The sequence below is a fragment of the Dermacentor variabilis genome, chromosome 7, assembly GCF_050947875.1.
Source record: "Dermacentor variabilis isolate Ectoservices chromosome 7, ASM5094787v1, whole genome shotgun sequence".
Lineage (NCBI taxonomy): Eukaryota > Metazoa > Arthropoda > Arachnida > Ixodida > Ixodidae > Dermacentor > Dermacentor variabilis.
Window position 1 is genome coordinate 114,790,118 of NC_134574.1, and position 20,816 is coordinate 114,810,933.

Below are 20,816 nucleotides of genomic sequence, written 5' to 3' on the forward strand. Positions count from 1 at the left end.
TTTGTGCACCAATTTTCCATTTCCTAAAACCTTAGAAAAGTAGGCCATATTGACAACATTTGAAACGACAAAAGCTTGATATGTTGTGAGTGCTTCCTAGTGAAAAATCGTGCGCCATGCTTTTCAAGCGCCCGCGTTTTTGAGGACAGGATTGAGTCGAGTCGAGTCTTCAATATTTTTTTCCTTTATCTGCCGACGTTAAGTACAATGTTCACATCTACAAAGTCGCAACGTACAGTTCATTCTCTCAGAAGGATTAGCGAAACGCTCATTTAGTTCTGCTCGTTCCATTTGACGAACAGCTCCTATAACTTTTTAAACAAATAAAAGCGACGTAAATGGGAGAACGCGTTCAACTTATGCTTCGTGAATTATATTCACTGGCAGAATTTATTTACGCCGACTATTGTGCCTCAAAGTTTCAGGAGAGTGCTTTTCGTACCTCTTCAGATCAAAAGCTGCTGCGGAAGTGCAGGAGAAATGAATATATTTGTTGTGACGTTCATACTAGACACTTTGAGTTAGTTAGTAGTTGGTTGCTCTATCGCCTTGTTTTGAGTATGTTCAATCAAAAATGAAGGTCCTATAAGCACGAAAGCCCAAAGCTCTTGCCTTCAAGTCAGAGACCCGTGCCTGCCATTCCCGCGGCCTAAGCCCAGCCGGCGCTTTGAAACTGATCACACTTGTGTCACGTCGTATAGAAACAGCTTACTTATAAATGCTAGAGCCCGTCAGTTTCCCCTGTATTGTACCACCTTCGGTATCAGCCTAAGTCAAAACAGAACACGGTGTAACGTTTGTTTGCCAGAGTACAGTAAATCAATTGTTATGGGGGGGGGGGGGGGTCATTACCGTTGTACTAACGTCGATGCTTTGGCGCTGTCGTCGCACACTTGCACGCATCACAGACACAGCGTTTCACCTGACACAAACTTGTTTGCCCATCTGGTAGCGTTTTGTAGAACCCCAAATGATGCTGGATCGGCAGCTAACTGCAAAATGTTTCACCTAACATCGATTCTAAAAGTGTCTCATGTGCTCATCTTTTCCGTTCAGTTATCGCCATCCATGCACATACGGTGCTTTTGTATTAGTTTTGTTATGTCCAAATAAACTAGCCTCATGGTTCCTAGAAATCTAAATGCTTCTAAAGTCCTCAGTGTTTGAATGATTCGTGAATTTCGCATGTCGCATTACAAGATATGCATGTTCATTTCTGCCGAAACGTAGCTGGTTGCGTTGGGAAGGGCCGTTAAAAAGCTGCACTCAGCCGAACTTGCTGGCTGAACAGCTCAAAATACGTATTTCCGTATTTTCGGTTGCACGCAACTTGATAATGACTAGTAAAAACCCGGAGTCACATGCAAAACAAATTAAACGGACTCCTTTAACAGAATCTTAGGAAATACTGTTCGACGGGCTATTTGGCTGCAAGTTTGTTGTAATGTTAATAGCGTAATATAACCTGTGCGCATAGACAATGTACAAAGATCGTAAATGCTCGACAGCTGTCGCAGCCCAGCGGTCGCGACGCATACATCTTCTCTTTGTGCCCCGTTTATACTGCGATGGCAACGTCAATCAAGAATTATTTAACAAGGCCACCTACACGCCATCGATAGTGTATGCTTAGTCCTTCCTTTTTCCCAGTGTTCACAAGAATCGGTTTTCTGAGCCTTCTTGCTTACCAAGCTATGGCTGACCAGTTTTCGGCGTCGTAAAACTCTGGCGACACAAGAACGTAGCATACGTGCAAAGCGGTCAGCCTCGCACTTGTTCGAAAACTTGGAGGCTGTAAGTAAGGAGAAAACAAAACAAGCGACGAACAGGAAAAAAACCCTTCAAATGCCTGTCCGCAGTACATTTACGGTCGAGGAGGAGAGTTGATAGTCGCCGGGCAGGAACGCAAAGCCTTGCGATCTGTGTAGCTATATATGCGGTAGCGATCACATGCGCGCGGACCAACGTGGACGCCATATAAATAAGCGGGCTAGAAGCTCATTTACTGCGGATTCCATTCTCAGGGCCACGTGCGTGTTGACCAGGCACGCGTAGCCAACACCCCCTATAGCTATGCCCGCAAGTTCCTATCTCAACTACTCATCGCCTACGGTCATCCCTCTATTTGGATTGGTCAAGCGCCAAAACATTCGCTTTCTTCCTCCTTCCATACTGCGACCGTGCGAAATGCTTGTCACGTGGCTGTACTGCCTGCAGTCTGGGCAGTTTCATGGGACGCCAACTGGCAAGATGTGCGGTGGCGCATTCTTTTGCCGTGCCGCCATTATCGTACAGAAACGTTTGCCAAACTCATTTTTTTAACAAATCATGCCCTGTAAAATAAAAAAGCGTATGTTTTAATAACATGGCTAAAGGGTCAAAGAAACAGCATCGCTTTCTTGAACACCGCAATGCCCAACGTATAGGTTCGATGCATTGAGTTTGGTACCTCGAAACGGAGGCCGATTTTAGCGCGCGAAACTCAAATGGAAGTCGATAGTAACGTTTCTGACCAGCTGTTGCGAAGTTTCAGTTTGGGCTAGCTCAGCCATTGGTTTAGTAAATACATAACTATTATACTAAATGCCTTCTAATTTGATAACATTCCGCTGTTTGTTTAGTAGGGATATGTACTCCGCATATTATGAAATAAAGATGAACAAATTTTAATTTTGTTTTGGTTTCGTGGTGTAAATGTGATCTCGCATTTGTATCGATTTTGTTGCCAACATTCGCTTGTAAATTTTGGTGCAACAACAAAAGGGCATTCGCGGCAAACGTAGCCGACAAATTTTTTGCACGCTGGTGTCGTGATCCACTCCTGTATTATTATAGAATAAGAAAAATACGCGAGAACTACCACTTTGTGCTGCAGCTGGTTCTCGCAGGTGTCCTTGCAGCGCATTTCCGGCTAGGAGGTTGCAACATTTCTTAAAATGGTGGCAGATGGGTGTCTATTGATTACAGCACAAGTCATAGATAGCAGCGCATGTCAATTGCGGAAGGGCTCGAGGACAGACCCACTTACAGATAACGTAGCTGCGTCGAACAGGGATACAATCTATCAGGCTCAAATCAGAAGCAGTCGGCGCATGGGTTTGTTTAAATATCCCCCCCTCCATCCCCCTTTTCTCTGAATTTATCTCAGTGTGGCGTTCTGTGTGAAGGCACTCACGACTTTGTCTTCAATAAGAGACATTGTTCGGAGCCGTAGCTATACAGACACTGTCGACTGAAATTATACGCTTTTCGGTCAAATGGAATTGGTTACAATTAGGGCGTCTTACGCAGGCTACGGGACGCGGAAAAACAAAGAAGCATCCTGTTGCGCTGAACGCTTTATTTCCAGCCACGACTACGAACTGCCCTTTGTGCCTAGGATGGCCGCGTTTTGTATGGCTAGCTCGAAGAGGTCCATCTTGCCAAAGTTTTCGGAATCCGGTGGCGTCAATGCTGGCAACTCCTTGCAGGCCGTCGAGCCTCTCGAGTACTGGCCACACACGAGTCCCAAGACTTCCCCGAAGACCTTTTCCATGACGTCGTCCATGAATTCCTTTGCGGCTGTGTTGGGACACTGAGCCAGGGCATCGTCAAAGCAGTCCTGGATCTTGTGGAACGCACTGCAAGGGCGAACAGTCATAAGAGAGGACGCAGGTTCAAAATAGACATTACAACGTTTATAGACACTTTAACAAGATCAATCAATCAATCAATCAATCAATCAATCAATCAATCAATCAATCAATCAATCAATCAATCAATCAATATGATTGTTGCGAATTATGCGCAATTGAAGGCAGTGAGAACAAAAACTGTGGTAGCGCGCTTGACTGGCCCCACCACACCGGGAAGTCCGCCGTAACAAATACTACATACAAGAGATGTACATAAGACAAGCCTAGGTGTATGTGCTAGATAGTCTACCGTTGTACACTGACAATGAATCTTAGCACTGCTAAACGTGCTAGGTTCGAGAATAATGAATTTGTCATTTTATTGGGCTAACTTAGACTGAAATCGCAATGACATCGGGGAGCACTGTCGTATATATGGGGCGTTTCTTTTTTTAGCTGCACCAAACTTTTCAAAGACTGCCCATTCAAGTTGAAAGGTTGTCATTGAAAATTACCCGACGAGGCAGCCATTACCTCTACGTGAAATTTGAATGTTCAATTTAACAATGAACGTAGTTACGCGAATTAACTTTTTAAATTAATTAATTTACTTTGTTTTTACTTTTGTGCTTCCATGAATAACACATCGGTTTCTTAGAAATCTAGCTAAAGCTAGATTAATTTTACTTTTGTGCTTCAATGAATAATAACACATCGGTTTCTTAAAAATCTAGGTAAAGCTAGATTTCTTGCAATACAGCGCCAATCAATCAGTACAAATGCCAGAGCTGTGCTCTAGACATTGTGTGCACTAACTCCAAGATATTTGTCGCTCACGCGGCTCGCTTGAAATATCATGACGTCCCATCTTCTGTGGCTGCGTCAACCACAGTTGCGCCAGTGGAAATGCTGTACTCACCAACAGGAGTAATAAATGATCTGCTCTCGTGGCGCAGCCACCAGACCGGTCTCCATGTCGTCGCGCATGGTGACCATGCAGCGGTGCAACTGGTCGCCAGCTTCATTCATGCACCCGATGCCCTTCACGTACACTGCGAGAGACCCAAGTGCGATAAGGGGCAGAAGCGGCCAATGCGCAGAGGCTAAGATGACAAAGGCGGAGTGAAAAAAAAAAAGAAGAAAAGCAGTGCCAGCGCTAGCTGTGTGCGCACTGTGCAAAGCGCAAAGATGCGCACGCACATGTTTCGTTACTCTTGCGTTCTTTTCCCACTCTGTCGTGTAATAAATGTCATTTTGAAGGCAGCGCTCGTGCTGTCCTTTCTTCACCTGGTGCACATGTATTTTTTCGTGCTGTGCAGCTATAACATGAATGCATAATATAGCTGCGCACGAAGACTTGAAGATTGTTGCAAATACAAATATAATATCTCACCGCGACAGCGATTTGAACCACTAAAGTGTTGTTTTTTTTGTGTCTGTCTCTCTGACAGTTCCTTCTGCTGCTGCAACTATAACGGCCATCGTCAGGAATTCTCACCCTCAGCTTCTCCCTTGCCATAGAGTGCAGCAAAAAAATTACAGCAGATAAAACGCACTTTTTTCGAGTCAACGTTAAGCGAAGCCCGACATATTGAGTAAAATGTTTCGTTGAGATGCTCTCCAAAAGCACACATTATGTGCGTAATTTTAAGTTGTTGCCATGTAGGTGCAAGCAAATTTTACCGTTCTGCTCCCACCGCGGTAACGCGCATTTAAAGGTCCGTTCGATTTGCCGACGCTTCGTGAACTAGTTCAAGCAGTGCTGCACTTCGCAGTTTGTTTAGGCAGCGCAAGCGTGAGACCCCCTCCAAGGTGCCGTTCGTTTTGAAAAGTGCAGGTAAAGTTCAGGCCTAGTTCCTGAACTTACTGTACTGCTGGAATTGTCAGTGACGCTGCCGTGCAGAGACGAAGCTGCAGAATACTTCCTTGGCGCTACGGCAGCAGACGCCGCTACAAGAAATACAGGTATCGTCGTGCTCACGATTGGTTGTATGCTGACAGAAATGGACGTCGTGAATCGGCAACGACAACATCCGTTTACGCGAGACAAGCAAGTATTAGTACACCTCTCCCTCGGATGCGTCCATAGATAGGCTGCAAAGCATGATCGAACTCGAATTCGAAGTCGTTTCTTACGATTCTTTACAATATAGGAGGTACAGGCGACATTGTGAAGAGATGGAGTTTACGCGTCAGGATTGCAAGTGTACTGCTGTGCCACTCATTGCAAAGAACTCGTTATTTATAAAAGCATCGTGCCAGCTATGCTGCCGCAAACGAGTGCAGTTCAAGAGGAATCGCTGAAAACTGCTTATTTTCGATATGAAGCACTCTTTGCCTGAGAGAGAGAAAGGCAATGGAAAGACAGGGAGGTCAACCAGAGATTATCTCAGGTTGGCTACCCTGTACTGGGCGAGGGGCAAGGGGATGCGATAGGTGAGAGAGAGAAGGATTAAAAAAAAGGAAAAAAAGGAGAAGAAAACTACACACACACGCACGTACACACAATCTGTTTCTGATAATATGCACACTGGGATATGTATAGATATATAGGTTCCTGTTTCGCCTCGTTTCGAGTCTACGTGTCGTTAACGGTGGGCCTTGAACTTGGGACCCTCAGTACAAAAGACCGATCTTCTGTCAATTTCCCTCCCCTTAACCCCCCCCTTTCAGCGGAAATTGCTTTTAAATTTTTGAAAAGCGGATACACAATTGAAGATAAAAGTGTCAGTAAGTTTTACCAATCTTCTGCTGTACGTATTTGTGGCGAGGGAGAAATTGAAACAAAAGTTATACATGCATTTCTTGTGCTACGCGCTCGCAGCGTAAAGATACTGATTTGTAGCGGATCATTATTCATCGTTATTCGCTGTATCAGTTGATCGGCCTTTAAGGTGGGAATTGAATCCGACGAAAGCACGCGATTATATATACCAAATTACGAGTCGGCTGCTCTCAGTAGTCCTAGAAGTGGTGGGAATTCTGAACTCCGGCTTCTGTAAACAAATTATTGTTAATAAATGTGTTATTTCTAGGTTTTCCCAAGACTCGGTGTCTTAATTGAAGCTACATTGCATAAACGTCAAGTGGCGAGTCCGCAAAGTCGGTGTACCAAAGAATTCACGGGCCTTCATATCAATGCAAGAGCTGTGCTCAAATTCGGAGAACATCTTTTTAATATGTTTTCTTTTGTCAAAGCATGTCACAGTCGAATGTGACCTCAAAATATTTCTCCGTAACTGCACGATACATTGAGTATTTTTATTCATAAACAACTCATCATCGTGTACGTCTTTCTTTATGGAATTAAGAGCAATGTGAACAAACGACTGGATTGATTTTATGTGATAACCCCAGTTTATTGTGAAATTACGAGATGGAACTCAGACGAAGCGTTTGTTCCGTTTTCATCAGAATGATGGTTGATACATGTTTCACCATTATTTTCACAATCGTGGCTTTGTTTATTAAGCGTTATCTGCCTCAAGTGGCCTAACTTTCAAAGCAGTGTTATTTGTGTAAACGACTAAGGCAGTAATAACCTGCGCACGTGCATAATAGTGAGGATGGTACCACTTACAACAAAATATTTGCTTTAAACTGACCAGCTTACAAAGTCACAAAGCCACTGCGAGCCATAAGGGTGTAGCTTAGGCCAAATCCTCGGACTAACAATAATTTCCACGCTGCCTGAACCGCCATGCTCGCAGCTCCCTCAAACACTAGCGTCCGAGTTCCCTCTAGTAATAATATTTAGCAAAATAAAGCACTACAGCGTATTCCAATCTTTTAGCTGGGCAGAAAAGACTTGCAACTGCAGTTTACAAGCATAGGCGTGTGCCTTGTTTCCGGCCCAGTAAAATGCAATCACAAGTTATCGGCACTGCTTAAGGACCAGAATAAAGAAAAAAAAAATAAGCCGAAATTTCTCGAAGATGGTTCTCGAGGTCACAGACATTACCGCGAACCATTTTCATATGGAAAGCTTTGCTTTGAAAAGCGAGAATGTGAAAAAAAAAAGGTAATGCCGGATGCTGCACAGAATTGCCGTTGGAGGATCACTCACGTTCGTTGTGCTCGGTACCTTCAGTGCAGACGGCTTCGTATTGTTCCTCCATACCTTTCAAGCTTAGAAGGGCAGCCACTCTTGGAAGGCCCTCCAGGCACTCTTTCGAGAATTTTAGGGCACATGACAGCTGATTAGACAGGTACCTGCAATGATTGAAAATGAGACCTACTGATTGATTCTTACGCACATCTAGAAGTTGGAAACGTGCGTTAAATATGCGTAGCGATACAGGCGGTGTCAGAGACGCTACGGCAGTACGTGAAAGAAAAAAAAAATTCATGATGCTTCACTTCACGGCGGCAGTGCTTGGGCAATGGACGAATGAAGTTTTTCTTATTTTTGCATTGTTCGGAAAATGAACACTTGGGGTCTATTTGTATATGTTTACCACGAAAGGGCACAGGCCTTGTGAATTTATGAAAATGAGCTTTAAAGTATGGGATAAACAAGGGGCCCTATAACGTAAAACTATTCCAATATGTTTTTATTCCAATCTACTGACGTCAAATTTGCGCAACCGTCGACGAAAGCATCGGGCGATCACCCGCAGGGTTCTCTGAACAGACCAATCAAACGCTCTCCTCGTTCATAGGAGGTACCTTTTGTTGGCTTGAAAAACGAATAACATTGCCTACACTGAGCGGCTTGTCTTATCTAATTGGCTGAGAAGAGGTGAGGAGCACGCTCAAGTGGAGAGGGATTGGATGGGCCGAGCCGCTGTACTGAAAATCCGGATGAAGAGGGTGGTGCCGGCGCCTGCGATTGGTCCGCTTTCAGTTACTTAGCTTGCGGTTGCTGGTCGAAAATCGCGGCGGCGTGCAGCGGAAGCTTAAGAATGACGCTAAAACGGATCCGCAACAAAGAAGAGTTAGCAGAAGGAGGTAGCAAACGAGCCGAAAGTGCTCGAAAACGTTACACGGCCGCGCAAAAAGTTTTATTATACGCAAAGAAACCCATGCTATCCGGCAAGTGCAGGTAGCCAGTACCTGAGCGATCGGCGGCAGCCATATTTTATACCTTTCGGAACGGGGCAGCCTGCGGCTATTCAGAAGAAATTTCAGTTTTGTTCGGCATATTAATGCATCTGTAACGCGTACACGTACGTCACTTTGACGCGGTGAGTTCTTGCGGTTTTGTGACGTCGCGTGACAGGCAGGTGAAGTGGGTGCAGCCCGAAAACTTTTGACCAATAGCCGAGGGCTAATGGCAAAAACGCGTCGAATAAAAAATAACTTGTTTTGTTTTGTTCGGTCAAACCATGCATAATCAGTGTGTACACGTCATATCAGATGGAGAGCTATCGCGGTTTTCGTGACGTCGCTTGACAGACAGGTGAAGTGGGGGTGGTCCAAAAATGTTTTGGGCCAATGGCGGTGGGCTGATTGCAGAACTGGAATAGAAAAGTTTGGAATAGTTTTACGTTATAGCGCCCACGCTTTCTGATATATAAAACGAGAGTAGAAGTATTTATCGGGCCATACAACGCGAAATGCTTTCTTGTTACGCCTTAGTATTGCTGCTACTGCATATAGTGGTATTTTGTACTAGCGCTCATCTTTCTATTTTCATCGTATTTGTGATGCCTCAGCTTGCCGTTTAAGCTAACACAAGTTCGTACCTAATGAGATACTTTTCCGTCGTGGTGAACTGTCGCGTCAGCGCATGGTTTCAAGAACAAGTAAAAAATTCACCCGTGACAGCGCTGACATATTTTACTCTAGAACACATTATCACGAGCTGAACGGCTCACCGTAATATTTAAGCTGATGGCTCCGTAACGCCTGCACCATCAGCCATTGGTGTGTCGATTCCTTGTGCGAGCGTTGCGATCTCTGCCGCTTTCAGTCACCGACCGCACTTCAGCTACAGCCACCGAACTAGCTGCATCGTGGGTATAACTTTTGCTTACATCATAGACCAGAGAGCTGAGTTTTGGGTCATCTTCACCGATCGAAGGGCGGTCATGCAGTCCCTGGAATCACTGCGCATGCAGGAACAACTCGTCGTCGATGTCAGACGCCTATGCATCAATGTCGGCGAACTATGCCACGTCGTTGTGTTGTACTGACAATGTGCAGGCTCACTGCGCTGCAAAATCTACACACGACGCTTCGAGAGAAATGATCTAGATACCTTCCTCCAGAAAATACGCGGCGTTGCTAGTATCTGCGCACGTACGTGTGGTGTTTACAGCGATCCCTATGGACAGGTACAAGCCACCAGTACAGACCCCTGTGTAAAATCGATCCATTTTTGTGACGTTTATATGCCGCGAGGCCTCACATGCGAGTCCATGCAAACATGCATTCATTGCATCAGACCCAACCTGGCCTACACTAACTACTGCAAGTCAAAATTCAAGGGACGGAATGACCAATGGTGACGTCTGACTGTAAAGCACGTGAAAGTTTGCGACATGTTCTGTGCGACTGCTGCCGCTACTTTTCATATAATTTTTGAAGGCGGCACCACACTTGCAACGGGACTCGAACTTGGAATTGCAGCGCGTTCTTCGACAGTGCCAAAACAACACCGGCGCGTTACGCTCCAAGAAAGCGCTGCTGACGCCCCTGTGGGCCAGAAGCCTTAAGGACACTTTATAAATAAATCTATAGTGAATATATATATGCCTGCGTGCGACTGTATGTGGTGCTTACGTGCCTATGTGATCACTGTGTGCATCATAGTCGTCACCCAGCACCTTGAATAGCATGTGAGGTGATCAGCCAGGCTGACATCAGCATATAATTAGAGCTTGTATCACTGCATCTCCCTCTACTGAAATACTTGTTAAAAATACTTGTGCTCGTTCTGTTCTGCTGCATCATGTTTTCAACATATTTCTTTATTACTTATGATGCGTACATACAAGTTAAGTTGCATTTTGCATAATGCGTACCTCTGACTTATTAATGACTATCTACTAAATCCCGCCTACTTGGTCCAATGTGATTGTGGTATTTGTAAATGAACAACTAAATATAGAAACAAGTTCGGAAGAGCCCACCTTACGATGATTGCCGGCGGTAATGCGTTTAGCATTGGATCAATACGGCGAGACCACGTATTGCAACTGCAAAAAACGTGTTGTTTATGGAGGCGTGTCCCGCAGCAGCACTCCTCTTGCACGCTTTCTTAAAGGGGCCCTGAAAGACTCGTTATTATCGTTGTCGAGAAATGGAGTTAAACTTCATATCTGCACCACGATTTCCCGAAATTCCGCAGGGACCCGATATCCACTGGTAGATGATGTTCTGCCCGTTTTCGATTGCGTGGTGGCGAATTGTTTAACTAAAGGTAAATTTTTGATTGATTGATTGATTGATTGATTGATTGATTGATTGATTGATTGATTGATTGATTGATTGATTGATTGATTGATTGATTGATTGATTGATTGATGTCTGCAACTAATTGGACGAGCAACGCGAATGGGATCACAGGCGATCTTTGATAAACATTAACTCCGTGCCTGCTGCGTGTATTTAAGTACTGTCTGCTGCACGTACTGGACCAGTTGGACAATCGTCCGCTATCAGAACTCAAAGCTTTAGGTAAGTGCTCCGAAAGAACATCCGCGTTGAAGGCCTTACTCGCGTTATTAAGGTTACTGCGGTCTACGGGGCTTCACGATAGACTTTAAGAATGCCGCCCTCTACCGCTCTACAGGTGGTGGTGGCGGTAAACTTTATTTAAAGGAGGAAGGGTAAAGGAAGACGTGGCTGAGGGATCGGGCTCAAGTAAGGCCCTGGGCCTGCTTGGCCTTCTCCGCCCAGTCCATCAGTTCAAGCTGTCGGTCGACGTCCCCGGAACTGAGTCCATCCAGTCTCGCTGCTGACGGGGGGATGAGAAAACGGGAGCGAGTTGCATTCCCACATTATGTGTGTGAGTGTTCCTGTTTCTGAACAGAGCCTGCGTTGGTCGCTTTCCTTGCCCCCTGCGACTTTGTTAATGTACTTTGGGTGTGGGTATGTGTTTGTCTGGAGTCGCCTAAACGCGACCGCTTGCGCTTTATCGACTTGCTGGGCCGGTGGTCGGAGCGCGCGACACCTCAAGCGATACCTATGGGCTATTTCATGATAACTCTATATGTACGCGCTTTGTTCATGCTTGTCCCTCTTTCTCTCTATCTCCCCCTTTAACTCCCTTTCTCTTTTTATCCCCCTTCCCCCGTGCAGCGTAGCCAACCGGAACTACCTCTGGTTAACATCCCTGCCTTGCTCTGCATTCTTTTCACTCTGTCTTTCTCTCTCTCTCTGTCTTCTGCACCGTATTGCTGAAATAGGGAAGGAAAGACTGTATAGATCAGTGGGGGAGGCTCAAGCTATATATAAACAGCCAAAAATGAGACTGAATAAGGTGCACGCCATCCTAAGCCAGCTGGATAGGACAGTATGCGTGCCTGCGTTCAAGAAGAGAAGCTTTCTTTAGAGTATTTTTCTTTATTTTCGACCATTTAGCCCGGAACCACAATGTTTAAATAAGTAAACTGTTAGAGGTGGAAGCATTTCGTTGGCTTTTCGTGTATGCTTTTTGATATGTTTGTCTATTATGTGGATGAGCAACGTACTCACCTTTTAATTGCTACTCACTGACGCCTAGCTGTTTGCGCGCGTCCTGTAAGTTTAAGGCTCGGCAGCTGGCGACCGTACTTTGCAAGTGTTTTGCACCGTTTGTTGCCCTCTAGCGGGCGCGGCGACATTCACGACCAACGCTCCATCTGTACGCAACGCGGCGTACCGTAGACATCAGTCGCCATCCCGCTCTGTGCAGGCTGATATATGGGCAGAGCCGCATTTTATTGCGAAATCATTATAGGCCGCATGAGGCAGAAAATTCGGTGGGATCGACCGATGGTTGAAAAATTATGGCCGACGGCACAAACAGTAAAACTACGTAAAAAATGCCCGGATTGACGTCGGATTTCTCGTGGAGATGTATGGAGACTCCTGTAAACAAACTGAATTAATGTATTTGAAAAGAAAATTCGCTGCAATTGGGTCTCGGTGAGAAACGGACGCCGGTCTCCGGGTTGCGAAAGGAGCACGCTTTTTCTACGCCACGGCGGCTCCGCGGTTCTGGCTGACTTAAGGGGGGCATAGTGCGTGCGTCATTGAACACGTCACATCGCAGCCAGGTGGCTGCAGCGTTATAGCGGCTTAGGTTGGATTATGGTTGGTGCAAATTACAGCAATAGGCATTAAGTTGGATTATGGGTGGTGAAAATTAGAGCAAAGTGGATTAAATTGGATTAGGGTGGAGTGAGGTTGGTAAAAATTTGAGCAAGGCGGATTATGGTGGAGTTGTGAAAGACGCCTGACAGTGTATGGCTTCACCATATCATGGAAGTAACCAAATAACTAGAGAAGACATAATGCTTTCGCATTCCAATCACACAAGGATACTTAAGTGACTGTGAATTATTTATCCACCTGTTTTCATTCCGCGTTGTATACGGGAGCGCGAGTGTTGTATCTGCAACTATCGGCTACGTCCTCTATCAATCGTTGCACTTTGGCACTAAGTAATGGAACATGGTTTTTCTATAGTACAGGCTGGAACCACGCTAAAACAACATCTACAAGAAATGGCAAACAACAAAGAAAAAAGAATACTTATGCGCCTAGGGTTCATACTCGCAGTTGTTGAGGAATTCTTGTCCACTCGCGGGGAGCCGCGTGACGTTGCTGTAGATGAGGAAGTCCGAGCCGCAGTCATTCAGCTGTTCTTTCGTGCAGCCAGGCTTGAAAGGAAGCTCTTGGCCCAGGGCTGCGCGACAAGGTGCGTTTTAGTTGCTCAGCGTCATGCGATATGCCGAAGCTACGATGCAGATTAAAAATAGGAAACTGCGAGACTGTTCACTCTTAGTCATTCATCATCATCATCATCCTCATCATCATCCTGGTTACGCCCACAGCAGGGCAATGACCTCTCCCATACTTCTCCAACAACCCCGGTCGTGTACTAATTGGGGCCATGTCGTCCCTGCAAACTTCTTAGGCGCTAGTGATGTGTAATGATGAGTGGTACTGCCTTTTTTGGCGACGAGAGTGCAATAAGTGTTTCCATAGAAACCCGCGGTGGCATCTTGGCAGCAACACCCTAGAACACTTGAAGAGCAAGGGCAGAACGACTGTTGACTCCTAGAACACGTTAAGACGCTATCGCACAACCGAACTATTCTTGCAGTAAACTAGGGTGGTTGCTTGGGCTAGTTGGTAATTTATGATAAAACACGACGTACAGCGCGAAGGACAAGGACTGCGAGAGACGGCATACACTGCACAGTGTATGTCGTTTCTCGCGGCCCTTGTCCTTCGTGCTGTACGTTGTTTTTTATTCTTGTTGATTGAGAAGCGCAGACAAAGCACACTTGTCATTGAGTTTCTCAGCGTCTGGTTGTAGACTTGTAGCGGATGAAACGCATGTGATGTGCAGGAGCAATAACGAAAATACCCACCTAATGCGGAAACATATTATTTATTTGTTTATTTTACAAGTACTGCCAGCCTTGTTACCAGGCCTTAGGCAGGAGTAGGCATGTGGAACAAAGAAAAAGTACGAAATAAGATCAAACAAGATAACAGACCCTGAACAAAGACCTGCATAGCAAACAGCATAAGAGAAACCTTTTCACAATCATGATTTGAGTGGTAAAAACGATAGATGAACGCTATAGTTTATTCACAAAGTGCAGTACGAAAAGATGAAGCCGTTGGACAGTCGACAGTTGTGGCAGGTAATGCGTTCCATTCGGAAATCGTGCGCGGGAAAAGAATTTTTGAATGCTTGGTCCTGCAGGAAAAATCTCTAACCCTTTTGTTGTGATAAGAGCGCGCGCAGCGGTGGCTAGCCGGTAGAATATAAATTGTTTTATCTGTTCCTAATTGACTATTATAGAGCAACAAGAAAATTTTCATTGTGTCCCGGTAACGCCTTATTGCAAGGTTTTCCAGTTCTGCAGCTTCTAGAAGAGATGATGCCGGCGTGCGCCAGCTGTACGAATTGAAAATAAACCTCGCTGAATTTCTTTGGACTTTCTCAATTTTAGTGATGTTGGTTTGTGTGTTCGGATCCCAAACAATCGCAGCGTATTCTAGAATGGGTCGGATGAATGTTTTATGTGCTAAAAGTTTTATTTCAGGTGAAGCGTTTGCTACTGATCGCCTTAAAAAGCCTAGCTTCTTCATTGCTTTATTATAAACGTATGTTACATGTTCATTCCACCTAAGATCTGATGTAATTACTACTCCCAGGTATTTGTACGTAGGCACGACTGAACATATATAGATTGAACATATAGCAGATTAAGAGACGTGGCCACGCGTCCATAACTGAGAAGTCAACAACGCTACTTTCAAAGAACTCGACCTTGAGATACAATAATGGCTTGACCTTGTATGAAATCTGGTCTCGGTGAGAATTTATAGTGCGGCGCGGTGTTTTCCTTGAGTTATTCAGGGCTGCTGGTTTTGAGCATGCCTGACTTTTTGTTTTCATATGTGACATGTTTGCACTCAACTTTCACTCGTGAGTCAGCGCTCGAGTGGTATCGTCACCTTCCTTCAGGTTCTGCTTGATTTGTTCGCCAAGGTAGGCAAACATGCCTGCATCACAAGCGCAAAAAAACGCATCCACGTTTACGTGGACCGGTTCTGTCTCCTCTAAAATTTCAGCTGGAGCAGTGGTAATTCCAGCTAAGTCTGTCACCACCAAATTGAAGACGTCTCACATTACATCATCGACGGCTGCAGAACTCGCAGCTATCCGTGCTGCTCTGGAGTTTATCGGTCGCAAGTCATCACATTCATGGTCCATCTTTTGTGACTCGAAGGCAGCTCTCCAGGGTCTGACGGCCTCTTTCAACCACGGACCTAATGTGCAATTAGTCGCAGACATCCGACTACTCCTCCATCACGGAATCAACAAGGGGCACAACATCATCTACCAGTGAATATACCGGGTCACTGTGGAATTTCGGGAAGTTACAGTGCGGATGACGCTGCCCGATCAGCCCACGATGGTGCCCATATTACACCAATACCACTGTCAAGAACAGATGCAGCCACAAGTCTTCGCTCGCGCTCACGCGAGCTTACGCAGACCCTGTGGAACACCAGTGAATTCACGAACGCACGTCTCCACAGATTGGATCTACGTCTGCAACTCTGTCTTCCACCATGGTTGCCACGAGCGGAAGGAACACTTCTGTGCCGAATGTGGCTCGGCGTGGCATTTACGAACTTCTATTCCTTCCGCATTGGAATGGCTGGCAGCCCTACTTGCGACACGTGCTACTGCTAGGAGCCGACCCACCACCTCCTCTTTGACTGTCCCCATTACAATGTGTCAAGAAAAGTGCCCGTGACCGCGCTCGAAAAACTGGACAATCGCCCCTTCGCAGAAGAAAAAGTTCTAAGACACTGATCCAGACGGGATTCGGCACTGAAGGCCTTAAGGGGTTTGCTGAAGTTTTTAAGGGCTTGTGAATTGTACGTCCGTCTTTGAATGTTGCTGCGAGTGGCATCGCGTTAGCGTGTGAATTTTTGTGTTCTTTTCCTTCTTTCTCCTTTTATTCCCTTTACCCCTTTCCACAGCACAGGGTAGCCAGCCGGTACTTACACTGGCTAACCTCCCTGTCTTTCCTCACGTTCTGTCTTTCTCTCTCTCTCTAGGTAAACATGCAGTTTTACCGCCTCGCTCAACCTGCTGCGGTTTTTTTTATATCTAGAGGTGCAATCACCTTGTACGCCGCATGAGACGAATGATGCCTCCAACACTACCCGTTTGCTACAGGAAATGCGAGGCAAGTTCGCTTAGCCATCACTCCGCCAGGTGACTAATAATACCTGATTTCTGGCCAACCACCCATGAAAGGGATTCGACATTCGTAGAGTGAAATCGAGCTAAATCAGATCATCTCATCTCCCGATGAGCCCGAAAGAAAACCGTCGGCGTTTGACGATGCCCAGTGCAAGTAAGTATTATCTGTTTGCTTGCGTAAATTAGTGGCACTGGTTTTATTACTCGACTGGCAAGTCTATACAGCAGCACATGACAAAACGTGCATCAGCAGATAAAACGCGCCGCAGAGGGAAGAACGGTAAGGAGAGGCTTATAGGGGCACAATTCACAGTGCATATGCAAATACATATATGGATTTCTTACATCTATGTTCCAGAGGCATATATAAATATATATATATATATATATATATATATATATATATATATATATATATATATATATATATATATATATATATATATATATATATATATGCCTCTGGAACATAGATGTATGAAATCCATATATGTATTTGCATATGCACTGTGAATTGTGCCCCTATAAGCCTCTCCTTACCGTTATTCCCTCTGCGGTGCGTTTTATCTGCTGATGCACGTTTTGGCCTAGAATGGGAACTTATTCAATGGCCCGAGACTGGGGCTGCCCACATGTAAGAAACTTAAAACGAAATAAGTCTTTGAGTACCATTATGTATTATATTAAGACGTCTCTGTGATTTAAAGGTTTAAAGGTTCTATTGAAAAATATGTGGATACCGGAGAGTATATGGTGAATATTAGAACAGGAGTAGGTCCCAGAGTTTAAAGTGCCGAGGGGCAGTTTATAAGCAATGACTGTATGAACAGGTTTCATGTCGTGATTCAATATTGTCTTATTACGCGCAACAAAGAGACAGAACTTGTGCTCTCACTGGAATAATTTCTTTTGTCAACTCTGCGTTATATAAGCAGACATGTCTAGTTCTATCATGCGATACACCCACCCAATGATACCCCGACCGATGTTACTTCGCTGGCGACCGAGCAAAAAAAAAAATTGTTTCGCTTTAAAAAGAATAATCATCTGTTTCACCAAACCTATGTTAGGGCCCGAAGAAAAACCTCCCTAATCGGACTGACTACCTTATGTAATAAAACTATCTTCTCATTTCAAATGTTCAGAAGACGTCCTAAAACTTACTTTACCAGCTTGAAAGTAAGAGAGCAAATGAGCGGTAATATCGTAAAAGCCTGAACTACACTCACCACATGTAATGATGAAGACAGCAAAAAAGCTGGTGGGCCGAGGACGGAGCATGCTGTCAAGTAAATCCAGTCTTCTCTGCTATTGTCGATGTGCTCTGCTAGGATTCTGCGCTGCCGAATGACTTGGAACTTCAGCGCTGTAATCAAGGAAAGTCCCTCTGTAAACAAGTAAAAACGGGCAAAGTTTTCCTCACTTAGGTTCCTTCATGATTGCGCCCTTCACAGACGCAGCGCCCTACACGCTACCACGCCCCGTGCTCACATTCGTGCATGGGCCCATAGGTTATTTTTAGCTTGATCGCTTATTTTCTCTTTTCTTTTCCCATTGAGCGTCTTGATGGTGTGGCGATTTTGTTGCTGGCTCTTTGTCATCGAATCTTGATGTCCTGGTGAATACAACCTAGTAAATAAGCCAGTTGCCCTTTTCTGGCTTCCAAGACGTTCAATTTGGCGCTCACGCTTTTAGTCTCCGGTCGCGCCAGAGCCTTAGTTACTGCGTCTTCGAAAGGTCAGCGATTGTTAGTAGTGATAGGGGATACATTGAAATACTGCAGGTAGGCTTTTCTACAGTATTGAGTCGCCCTACACCTAATGACTGACCTCCCGCTCACGGAGGTGCCACATTCATGTGTAAAGCTATCATGTCAGTCGAAGGTAGCCTTGGAAACAGTGAGAATGTAGTGAGGAAGAGATGGCGGCTAGGATAGCGGGATCAGTTTTTGAGCGCCAGATTTACTTTCACCTCAGAGGCGACATCCGCATCATGTCTTGGTGAAACACGATGTGTTAGGAAGCAGCTAGCAGAATTTTCAATATTCCCTAGTGCACTGAAATCACTGCATTTAGTTTGCTTCTTGTGGTTGTGAACTAAAAAAAAAGCTATTTTATTTCAGCGGTCTTCGCGCAAGAACACCGCTTATTTTTGGTTGTCTCTGTAACATTCTAAGAAGTGTTGCACAGCACGCTGGGAATGCGTGCAGGTTAGCCTACTTCAGCCGAGGGCTCATGCCATCCGAACGACGCTGTCCCAAGCCAAGAATTTTTTGGGTGGCGTAACTATGGCACCATAAGTCGCCATTCCCATGGCAGGTTTGGAAACCAGTGGAAATAATGTTATTACAATGGGAATACCCTGGTTGTGCTCTTACCTGGTACGAGCGAGTGTAACACTCGCTCTGATTTTTGATGCTGCAACAAACCAAGTCTTAAAATGCAACTTATAAAAGGGAAACACCCTTAAGGGTATCACGTAGGGCAAAAAAGTAACTTTCGCCTTTTTCTGGCTGCTTGCTTTCAAGCGCATTAGCACAAGAACGGAACCTTACTGACATGACAAAGGTACTCACTTGTTAGTAACACTATGCATGTGCACACAGTTCCTGACTTGGGAACGGGCAGAAAGGAAAAAACCAAGTGAATAGTGCAGGTGACCGTTCTGTAAGAAATCTGCGTCAACGAATCAAAGTTTCTAAAATTGTACGTTGTTTTCTGTTAATGGGCACGAATACGCACTCTCAAAAACACTGTCGCATGCTACAGGTGTTATAAAAACAAGTATAATAATGCGGGAACAAGAGTGCACTGAACATAACAAAGTCTAAACCAGTAAAATGTAAAATCCAAGAGAGAGAGACAGAGAGAGAGAGAAACGAAGAGGGAAAATTAGGGAGGATAACCAAGGACGTGCCCGGTTGGCTACCCTACAATGGGGGAGCGCTCTAGTGTTTAGCAGGTATAGTTTCGATTATAAAGTACGTCATTGAGTGTCAATGGATAGGCAGTGACACAGAAGGTGCTCTATAGGCTCATCGCATCCGCACAAATTGCACGCCGCACTGTTTGCCATTCTCATCAGGAATGAGCAGTAATCAGTAAGTGCGACGCCCAGCCGCAGGGACACAGCAAAGTTGTTTCGCGACGGGAGAGTCCAGGTCGCAGGCGAAGTCTCAGGTTAGGGTCGAGATAGCGCAAGCGTGACTTGGTGAAACTCGGTGACTTCCATCGTAGAAGTATGATGTGCCGAGAAATTGAGTGAAGTTGTCACGCAGCATCAGTTCTTGAAAGTGGTATAGGAACCTGTTGATGTTTTTGGTGAGCCGAACGGGCAGCTTCAACTGCGCTGTCGTTGCCGACAATTCCGCAGTGTCTTGGCAACGACTGAAATACAATGTCGTGGCCTTTCTCGACCGCGTGATTATGAGCGTGTGCCTTATTTCGTACACTACCTGCTCGTGTATACCATGACGTAGAGCAAACAGCAGTGTTTGTAGGGCTACTTTAGAATCACAGAAAATGGCTGAACGGTTTGGTCGCTGCTGGAGCCCGCGCAACTGGCGCATCTTGAAGAGCCGCAAGTTCTGCTGCTGTCGACCTCGTATTGGCGAATCTTTACATTGCAAAGAGACGCCGTCTGGTACGACAACTGCTGCTCTGGTAGAACTATTTGAATTGGTGGAACCGTCTTTATAAATCTGTATGCGGTCAAAATAAGACTCGTTGAGGAGAAGCAGAGACAACTGCTTCAGGGCTAGCGGTGACAAGTCTGCTTTCTTAGCAGTACCAGGAATTGAGTGGCGCACATGAATTTGCCAGAGATACCACAATGCCAATGCTGGGCGCTTCGCAGGCTTTAAGCCAGATGATATCGAGTCATGGTGTCTTGTCGCAATGCCACAGAATGTATTTGGCCTGTGGTCGTCGCACTGGCGAACTGGCTAAATGGTGGGATGGTAGTCGAGAGAGATGTTGAATGTGCGCTTTTAGCGTCTCAACGGCGATATGAGTGGTGATCAGGTGCTCCTGGGCAATGACAATCGTTGCAGCTGTCGAAGAACACCTCGGGAGGCCACGACATGCCCGAAGTGCTTCGGCTTGTACTCTCGGTAACGCAAGTAGATTAGACTTGCATGTCTTGGACGAAACGGGAATACTGTATCGCAAAAATTCGAGAAAAGGTGCCGTGTATAGCTGCAACGCAGCAGACAGTGCTAAGAATACCTGGGTCCGAACAGGCCTCTACTAGAATCTGGCAATGTTTAACGCTAGAACCTTATCTAGTGAGTCGACTCTACAGTGCTATTG

General features: G+C 45.4%; 1 protein-coding gene across 1 annotated transcript; it reads right to left on the bottom strand.

The window, feature by feature from the left end:
- Positions 1-3,325: 3,325 nt before the first annotated feature.
- Positions 3,326-17,874, bottom strand: LOC142587796 (uncharacterized). Its single transcript, XM_075699065.1, has 5 exons — positions 17,736-17,874; positions 13,320-13,452; positions 7,681-7,826; positions 4,534-4,666; positions 3,326-3,620 (listed from the first exon to the last, which is right to left on the bottom strand). The coding sequence occupies exons 1-5, from the start codon at positions 17,785-17,787 to the stop codon at positions 3,356-3,358; spliced, it is 729 nt and encodes a 242-aa protein (XP_075555180.1). The 5' UTR covers positions 17,788-17,874; the 3' UTR covers positions 3,326-3,355.
- Between the last annotated feature and the right edge of the window lie 2,942 nt (positions 17,875-20,816).